A 10,399-nucleotide genomic window follows, 5' to 3' on the forward strand; every position below is an offset into this window, starting at 1 on the left:
CTAGAGTCTCTAAGAGCACAATGGGAGCCAGAGCCTTCAGCTATCAAGCTCCTCTCCAGTGGAACCAGCTTCCAGTTTGTGTTCGGGAGGCAGACACACTCTCCACATTTAAGAGCAGGCTAAAGACTTTCCTTTTTGATAAAGCTTATAGTTAGGGCTGGCTCAGATTTACCTGTATGTTACTAACTCATCATCCAGGGCATCATCCCCAGAGTTTCTGTGTCTTTCATGTGGCAGGTTGCCACTGATAAAGTTTACGTCAGGATCAGGAATCGTGGCTGCGGCTGCTGCCCTGGTCCTGCTGGACACCGGGAAGCCTTTTTGACATTTTCTTGGATTCATCCATACTTTCTCTTTTTTCAACACAAAATAATTTCTGTCAAATGTTGTATTTGTATTATGTTGTTTATCCTGTAAACACGACATCTATTGCACATCTGTCCGTCCTGGGAGAGGGATCCCTCCTCAGTTGCTCTCCCTAAGGTTTCTTCCATTTTTCCCCCTTTAATTATGGGGTTTCTTTTAGGAAGGTTTTCCTTGTGCGATGTGAGGGTCTAAGGACAGAGGGTGTCGTAACCTGTACAGTCTGTAAAGCACACTGAGACAAATGTATAATTTGTGATATTGGGCTATATAAATACATTTGATTTGATTTGATTTATATAACTGACTGCTTCCATACTGACTGTATTATGCCTATATCCCATATCATGTTAAACAATCTGCTTCAAGTGCACTATCTTTCTGAGCTAGCATGTTGTAACAGATATTAGCTCTCCTTAATTCAAATAGATGAAATGGTAAATCTACTGTAGTTCTTCTTCTGATGTAATCAGAATCAGAATCAGAAATCCTTAATTAGTCCCACGATGGGGAAATGTACGTTGTTACAGCAAAAGAACAAGAAAGTAAAGTGGCGAGTACACAATAATGAAATAGAACAAAATAAAGTAACAGTAGTATAAGTACACAGTCGTTGATACAAGTTGTAAAAATGAATAGTGCACATGGCAGTGATAGTTGCACAACAGTGGTGGGATAGTCTGTTTTGGTGTGGTGGTCTACCAGGGGCCGGGGTGATTGTACAGTCTGACCGCTGCAGGAAGAAAGGACCTACGGTATCTCTCCGTGAGACACTGCGGGTGAAGCAGCCTGTCGCTGAAGGAGCTGCACAGTGCGGACAAAGTGTCCTGGAGGTGGTGGGACATGTTGTCCAATAGAGGACAGCTTGGCTGTCATTCTCCTGCCTCCCACCACCTCCACAGTGTCCAGAGGGCTCCCCAGGACAGAGTTGGCGTTCTTCACCAGTGTGGTCAGTCTCTCCCTGTCAGCATCCGAGACGCTGCTGCCCCAGCAGACCACTCCATAAAAAATAGCTGATGCCACCACAGAGTCAAAGAAGGTCTTAAGGAGTGCCCCCTGCACTCCAAAAGACCTGTCTACTCAGCAGATAAAGCTGCTCTGTCCCTTCTTAAACAGAGCAGCAGAGTTATCTGACCAGTCCAGTTTATTGTTCAGGTGAACGACCAGGTACTTGTAAGATTTTACCCTTCTCGCTGTAACTCCTGGGTTTTGTGCAAGGGTTTTTTCTGAGCTGTGCATCTTCACAAATGTGTGTGGTGAGCTTTTAGTTGTCTAAATGATTTATTTCTCCTTTTAATTGCTTCACTACAGTTATCATCCAACCATGGTACACTCGTGGAATAGAATAGTTTCTTCTGCTGTCCGTAACCAATGTCTGTCATATCCTTTCCTATTAGCTCTGCCCATCTAACTTCACTTAACACTTGGAATACATCCCAGTCTGCTTTACTCAACTTCTGTCTTTGTGTGCTCACTCCCCCACCTAGTTGCATCTCTATACCAATCTTAATTACTATTGTGAAGTGATCACTGCCTACTGTGGACCGCTTTAAAACTTCCCTAACCTCTGTATGGAGACGAGGATGAAAGCCCAGTGAAAAGACAGCGGCCGTAGCCTACATCTTCTGGGTGTAACTTACAAAATACTTATGTTGAGTTAAAGCGATTAAGCCAAACTTCTTCTGCTTTCAAATTTTCCTATTTTGGTGATATTAATACCTTATAATTTAGGATGTATATTTTTTGGACCAAGTGTGTTATAATCAGTCTTACTTTAGTCATGGGACACAGAAACTCCTCCAAACACATAACAATAATCGCAATGATCAATTTGGAAAGATACAATAGTTTCCAATTTTGCAACCTCACATTGTTTTCTCCAATTTACAGTTTGGTTTTGAAATCAGAACGGGATGTAACTCAGCTACGGGCAAGGTTCTCCTCAGCAGAAGCAGAACCAAATTGGAGCATCTCTACTGGTCCATTTCATTCATTACAAAACAAATGAAACATTATCAAATACACAATTATAATAAATATTACAGTAGAAAATAATTCTGATAAATTATAGAAATACAACATAGACATTATAGAAATACAATACACACTGACATAATGGGCAAGTAGATAGCAGCTATTTATTAAAGGTTCATCACTGTACATACCAAAAACATTTCATACACCACACGGTCAACTATCAACAAAACCTGTGTACCTCAGGCCCACTGCCTAGGGTACACCATTCACATTTTTGTGTCCATATGTGGTCATGTCTACAGAATCCATGTCCGTCGTGACAGCTGACAGCGATCCTTCACACCAGTGATGACACACCTACAGAAAACAAAAGAGGTCAAAATGATGCAAACTTAAATCATATGTTGTTTTAAACTAATGTGCAAGGAGTTTCTGTAGCTCCTTATGAGAAGTCACCAAATCTAAAATCATAAAACTCTAAAAGTTCATGATCATGTGCCAGGATAACCAAATGTAGTCAGAGTGTGTTACATGAAGCTTACATGAAGAATTGTCTCAGGTGCCTCATGTTAAGACAACACTTCTGGAAAGGTGCTTGTGGCTTGCTTTGAGCGGTGCTGTATTATGTGGCTCTCGCCATCATTCACCCTCAGACTCACCGTGGGAGTACTTGCACTGTTTGAGTGCCTCATTGAAGCCCTCACAAAAACTCAGGTCCGTCTGGTTGGTGGCACAGTCCAGGAACTGTCTGACCTCAAAGTGACAAGGGCCTGGCTGGGCTGGAGCAGGCCGGGGGGGCTCCTGGGATGACACAAGCAAGGAAAGGAACACATCTGAGTTAGAATCTGACAGCAGAGCTGCTAGAAAGTCAGAAATTAGCTTCATGTTTGAGGTCACCCTTAGTGGTTAACTTGTGTTTGGCCACAACTATACAAGCAACAATCTTTATGTTTTTTTCAATCAAAAAGCAAAAAATGAATTTTCAATACGCGTATCCAAATTGTTTCAAATATTAGTTACTTGGTAAATCACTAGTTTATCCAAAGTACCTGTACATCCTGTACATACATGAAGCAAAAAGAAACATTTCAACATTTTGACCCTGCCTACTGCTGTTCTGGAACTGCTGCAGTTTGCAGTTTCCAGCCACACTTTGGAGTAGAGGTCATCTTCCTGAATGTTTTTAACTAAAGAAGCTAAAGTTTTTCAATTGACAAAACACAATCAGCGGTACAAAGATTTTCCCTTAATAAAATAAGGCAACATTAGCAACATTATGATTTAAATTGGGAACCACCTGATAAAATAATAATTAAAGAAGATTAGAAATATGACCTGAACAATTCATGCCAACTTTGATACTTTTTGATAATTGATATGCTGCCCAATCTATTGTCTCTCCATATAATAAAAACATGAGAAAGTTCTCATAGCATCTAGCATGGTTCTCATATCTAAATGAATAAATTAATTTGAACAAAATCGGCAGTGTAATATTTTGGCAACCATGCAATGTTTTCCTAAGAATTTGTTTTATTGTTTCTTACTTATGAGATCAATTTATTTTTAATAAATGACGTGTAGACGTGTTTAATCCTTCAATCATTACTTTTACTTTAAGAGATTAATGCTTACCTCATTGTGTGGTCGCAGTGCACATTTTTTAAATTTGATTTAAAATGTTTTAGAGAATCCAACACCATATGAAAAAAGACAGTAAGTACCCGTAGTGCATGTTGGTATGCATTAGTATTAATGCTCCGCTTTTTGCCATGGTTTGATCATTGTGCGGGTTAGCAGACAGTAAGTCAGTGGGGCTCTGTGTAGTCAGTTGTGCAGCAAACCAAACACGTACCAGTGTTTTTACTGACTCATCCAACCCTAAAGATAAATAAGCACAAAGCAGGCAACAAATGATCTCCATTTTCTAATAATAATGATGATGCTGCTGCTTGATCATTTGACAAATTAGTAAACTGATCTGCAGGAGCTCTATACTTCTTGGGCCAGGTGGAGAACATTTCTGCCTTTGAGCAGTTCCAGATAGGCAGGGGAAAAACACCAAGACAAGTCAGACTCAAAACAAATCCAGACAGTAGTACAAGATCCCCAAAAAAAGTGACAACTTATTTGACGAGTTAAAGTCCAGCTAGGATCAGTTGTCCCACCATCCTAATCCTATGTGTGATTATACTTCATCTCTTACCTGGTATGTAGGTTTGGCTGGCTCTGAACTGCTGCTGCTGCCGCTGCTGCTGCCACTAAATGCTCCTGTGAGGGCACTGCCAAGGACGTGGCCCACAGCGGAGCCTACTGCCACCCCAGCCGCTGTGGTAGCCATCTGGGCCATGAGGCCCGGACCCTGGGACTGAGCTGGAGCTGGAGCCGGAGCCAGGGCTGCAGGAGGTGAATGAGCGGTGGTCGGAGCATGGGATAGAGTTGGGCTACAAACAAAGAAAAAAACAGTCCATTTCAAGGGCATTAGACACATAATATTATTATATGTGACATAATCATAATATAACATAATAATAGTCTTATTTAGTCAGGGCTAAATAAGGTCAAATGTCTGTCACAAGGTACCAGACAGTGATGCCTTCAAATGCTACAGTGAAGGTCTCAAGGGACCTGTGTATAATAACAAACATTATAATTGTTATAGGATGTTCATATTAGAGAAGTAGGAACCAGGTAATTGTGATGATAGTTAGTTGATAAATTCCTCAGCCAAAAAAAATCACATTGCAATCAGTTATGATAGAATAAATGATTAATTGACTAATTGTCTTAAGCTGCAGTAACAGTAGAGAGCTGAGTGTAAACCAAGCTGGTGTGATAGCCTTCAAATAAAACCTTCCAAAGTCCAATTCTGTATTGTCAAATCATTTCCATGTGTTACTTTTTATATATGTTGCCTTTATTTATATACAATATAGTCAGTGTTGCTCTCTACAAAGCAGAAAGATACTTAGGCCAACATTACACGGGAAACTATTCGTTTGTGTTGAGTAAGAGTTGCGAGTTACATTTCTGTTACACCAAACACCCCAATCACAACCCAAGGAAAGCTTCCAGCTTTCACAACTCCTTTTCCAATCAAAAACGAAAACTTGACGGCTCAACAAACTTAAGCAGCTCTATCTTAACTTACCTGAAAGAAACCTTATCATTTACATACAGTAGTGACCTTGCCGAGACCTAATTTAAGTTTAGACTTGACATGGTCTCCATGACGTATGACGCAACAATAATTAGACCGTGTAGCTCTGCAGTCCGGTGTGTAATGTAGTTATTAGACTGACTACAGATAAACTATCCAGACTATAATGTCAATGTCATATCGGTTTTTAAGTCTGAATTAGTGCTTCTCCCTGCACTTCAAATAGAACACATGAGACCATCTGCAATATCCCAACACCACAGACTGAGTCCGTTGTGCAAGTTATAGCAAATGTATTTACCTGGCTGGAGCCGAGGGACGGCTGCGGCTTCCTCTGGTCATGTCTGAGACGAACTTTGCTTTAGTGATTAACCGGACTAACGCACGAGCTCTGTCGTTGCTCCTGTAAAATGCTTAACTAACTGACTGCTCTGCTTTGGTCACTGCCGGCTAACAGCTCACGCGCGTGCCACCGACCTTGTCGTCTTCTTCTTTTTGTTTAATGGCGAGTTGCAACTAGCGTTTTAGAAGCATTACTGCCATCTACTATACAGGAGTGTGGACCCCAGTTCTTTATTTCCATTTAGACTAGGAGGAAAAAACACAAAAACAATTACTAAATTATCTTTACTAACCCAGTACATTTAAACATTTCAAACAAGACTTAATATTTTCTTAAGATTCAATACTCCCACTTTCTCTACATCAAAAAACACAGCCATAATGGATTCTTTATTCATTTGAGTTTTCCTAATTTCTGTCTCCAAACAAATTACTGGATCCATTATTCCCAACATGTGAAGCAAGTGTAATTGGTCTGTAGCTTGTTAGACTTGTCGGGTCCTTTCCTGGTTTTATTATAGGTATAATTACTGCATAGCTTGATTTATAGCAGAAGTTCTCTGATGACTCTGCTATTGTCGGCCTCATCTCTGATGGGGATGACAAGGAGTACAGAGAGCTGACACAGGACTTTGCCCTCTTGCTCAACGCAGCTGGTGGTCGACTTCAGGAGGTGTCATCATTCTCCCCCAACACCAGTGAATGTCCTGGGTACGGACATTGAGATTGGAAAATCTTACAAGTAGCTGGTCGTTCACCTGAACAATAAACTGGACTGGTCAGATAACTCTGCTGCTCTGTTTAAGAAGGGACAGAGGAGACTGAGTTCTTTTGGAGTGCAGTGGGCACTTTGACTCTGTGGCGGCATCAGCCATTTTTTATGGAATGGTCTGCTGGGGCAGCAGCATCTCGGCTGCTGACAGGAAGAGACTGAACAGACTGGTTAAGAAGGCCACCTCTGTCCTGGGGAGCCCTCTGGACACTGTGGAGGTGGTGGGAGGCAGGAGAATGACGGCCAAGCTGTCCTCTCTATTGGACAACATGTCCCACCACCTCCAGGACACTTTGTCTACACTGTGCAGCTCCTTCAGTGACAGACTGCTTCACCCGTGGTGTCTCACGGAGAGATACCGTAGGTCCTTTCTTCCTGCAGCGGTCAGACTGTACAATCACCCCGGCCCCTGGTAGACCACCACACCAAGAAAAGTCTATTCCACCACTGTGCAATTATCAATGCCATGTGCAATATTCACACTTACAACTTTTTATCAAGACTCTGTACTTATACTATTGTTACTGGATTTTATTCTATTTCATTATTGTGTACTCGCCACTTTACTTTCTTGTTCTTTTGCTGTAACAACGTACATTTCCCCGTCGTGGGACTAATTAAGGATTTCTGATTCTGATTTCTGTCTGTACTTCTAAATGTTAAACAATATATAATATATATAAGAAATTTGATACTTTCCTGGAGATTTTAGTCCAGCTTTTGTTATAGCTGTCCTAATTTCTTGCATTGTAAGAGCTTGTGCACTCTTGATATGCTTCTCTAATTTCTTCTCTCACTTGTCTTCCATCCTCTGTTAGATTCTCAGAAATATGAATTTCAGTGAACGTCTCTGCTTTATCCAACACCACATACTTTCAATACAACTGTGCAAAGCGCTGGTAGATGATTTTGTGGAGTGGGCTGGAAGAAATGATCTGAAAGACCAATACTGATGCTGTATATAAGAAGGGGATGAGCTGACGCTATTTCCTGAGGGAGCAGAGATCCTCCCAATGTGTGCAACAAGATGTTGGAAATCTTCTATCAGTCTGTTGTGGCCAGGGCACTGTTCTTTACTGTAGCTAATCAGCTGATTAAGAAGGCTGGCTCCCTTATTGGCTGCAAACCAGACACTTTTGGATTTGTGGTGGAGAGGAGGAGACTGGACAAACTGTTATTCATTATAGTTATCCATTACTACTGGACAGACTGGCTCTTTCTCCAACACACTGATTCAGCTCTGCTGTCACAAGAACCGATACAGGAAATCTTTCCTGCCAAAAGCAATAACATCTGACTCATAGTTTCTTTTTTCCACTCTGCTTTTTTTTTCTTCAACAACCATGCACAATTTGTATACATACTCTACCCCCATTGCATTTAAATAAAAAAAACATTTTAAAAAGAACTGCAACAATCTGTCTGTCTATAAACATATATATATATATATATATATATATATATATATATATATATATATATATATGTTTCCTCTCCAGGGTACTCTTATCATTCCCCATACATTACTTATAAGAGTTGATCTACCTATTTTGTTACAGAATTCCCTCATATTTGTTTCTTTGCTTTTCTCACAACTTTCCTTACTTGTGGCTGTGCCTTTTTATATTTAACTTTGAAATTCATTAAAAAATGAATACTTAAATAATGTGTTCTCTTTAATGCTTTTAAAGTTATATTCCTTCCTTTAATGGCTGTACTGCATTCATCTGTCCACCATGGGCCTGCTTTCCTCCCTGCTTTCTTTTTATGGTCTTCCTACTTTCCATTTCACACAAATAGTCAAATGAATCCCATTATGCTTTACTGATACAACCAATCACTACCACCTGTTGAGTCTTCCTATAATTCCCACTCCCATATCCCTGCCACCTCTCTTGATAACAGTGTCAAATCTAGAGCTGAACAGTTGCCTGTGTGTCTATCCTTGACCCTCTCCGATCATTAGGAAACACCAAGTTACTATCCTCTAATAGTTGTTCTATTACCTCCCCATTTGTATCTTTCTTTTTTTCTCCCTGTACCGTGCTATATGAATTAAAATCCCCATACCAGAAATGCACGGGTTATAATCATTTATAAAGTTAAAGTTGAACTGTCCTTCATTTGTCCATGTTGCTACTACTATATAGGCTATTCTTCCTATACAACTCTAGATGGCATATCCTTCTTAATAAATGTAGCGCATCCTCTACCCCTTCCTCTCTATCACAACTAACAACAACATAATTAGAGATTCTAAATTGACTTGGTTTCAGCCAACTTTCATGAACACAAACCACTTCCTGGTAACTCAGGGGTCGGGAACCTTTTTGGCTGGGAGAGCCATAAAAGCCAAATATTTTTTTTTATGTATTTCCTTGAGAGCCATATATAAAAATATATAAATTGGAATGCAAATTTATGCGTGCATTTTTTAAGAATAACACGTATCCTAGTACTAATAGAGGTATCAGTGTTGCATTGAACAGGTGCTCTTTTATTAAATAAACTAAACGCTTACGTTATTTATCTCATTATGTGCACGTTTCAGTGTTTACTGCACGGGTGTCAAACTCAAGGCAATTATATCCGGCCCGCGAGAAAATGTCATATGTGTGTCATAACTGGCCCGCCAGTTTTGGTAATTAAATCAATGCATGGCACAACCACGGGGAAAGACATTTGAGGAAGTATCTAAATATGTGAATGGAATGAAAGTTTTTGGAAAGCAAAGGGAAAGACACCACAGATCTCTGGGACGATGTGAGCGGGACTGTTTGTGCGACATAACGAAGCATCTCACTGTTAAACCTGCAGCTTCAGGGCCAGTGTGATCACAGACATGTGTGATGCAGTGAGAGCTTTCCAAGCCGAGCTGCCTGTGGGAGACTCGGATGCAGCAAGGAAACTTTGGTCACTACGTGTTTCCAAACACTGACAAACATCTCCACCACTGTGTTCCCGACAGCATTCTGCTGATCAACTGAGAGCATTTGCCGACTTTGCTGCTCAGATATTTTAATTGAACTGCTCAGCAATCCGTTTGCAGTTGACTTAAATATGTTCCATATCTTTTTGCACTTTATGTGTATCCTGTTCAATACATGTGGACCGTGTTTGGCCCTCGACGTAGTCCCAGTTTTTAATGTTGGCCCCCCGGTCTACTGCTTGCTTTGCGCAGTCTCACGACGGGCGGGGCTCCGCCCCCTACACACACACACACACACACACACACACACACAGCGGAGGAAAGGAGAGGGGAGAACTAAAAACAAATCCTGCTGCTAAATGTTTTACATTAAAATGGCACAGTATAATTATTTATTACTTGTTAAGTTAAAAAATGTCAGCTCAAAATTGTCTGCGAGCCATATCGCGTTATCGAAAGAGCCATATATGGCTCGCGAGCCATAGGTTCCCGACCCCTGTGGTAACTGATCAATGGTGTTTTTAGCTCTTGTCTGTTTGCCACTAAACTTCTTGCATTCGATTGTAAAAGAAGAACCATAATATTGTTAACCCACTCTGGATGTGTCTTGGCTTGCCTGAGTACTGACGTATTTGCTTACCTCCTTCCTTGTTAGTTCATGAATGTTCAGATGATTTGCTGCTGCTTTTACTATTATTTGTATTCTTCCCGTCTTTGACTTTGTTTCCATTGTAGCATTTATGACTCCTATGAAAGTCAAAGATGCGTCTCTGTCTGTATGTACACAATGTGGTGAGACGTATCACAGTATGTGTGATATATATATATATATATATATATATATATATATATATAT

General features: G+C 40.5%; 1 protein-coding gene across 1 annotated transcript; it reads right to left on the bottom strand.

Moving 5' to 3' along the window:
* Nucleotides 1-2,479: 2,479 nt before the first annotated feature.
* chchd10 (coiled-coil-helix-coiled-coil-helix domain containing 10) lies at nt 2,480-5,983 on the bottom strand. Its single transcript, XM_029436711.1, has 4 exons — nt 5,802-5,983; nt 4,547-4,784; nt 3,000-3,141; nt 2,480-2,697 (listed from the first exon to the last, which is right to left on the bottom strand). Exons 1-4 carry the CDS (start codon nt 5,840-5,842, stop codon nt 2,678-2,680), a joined length of 441 nt encoding a protein of 146 aa, XP_029292571.1. The 5' UTR covers nt 5,843-5,983; the 3' UTR covers nt 2,480-2,677.
* Nucleotides 5,984-10,399: the final 4,416 nt, after the last annotated feature.

Source organism: Cottoperca gobio, chromosome 1 (genome assembly GCF_900634415.1).
Source record: "Cottoperca gobio chromosome 1, fCotGob3.1, whole genome shotgun sequence".
In the NCBI taxonomy this organism is placed as follows: Eukaryota; Metazoa; Chordata; class Actinopteri; order Perciformes; family Bovichtidae; genus Cottoperca; species Cottoperca gobio.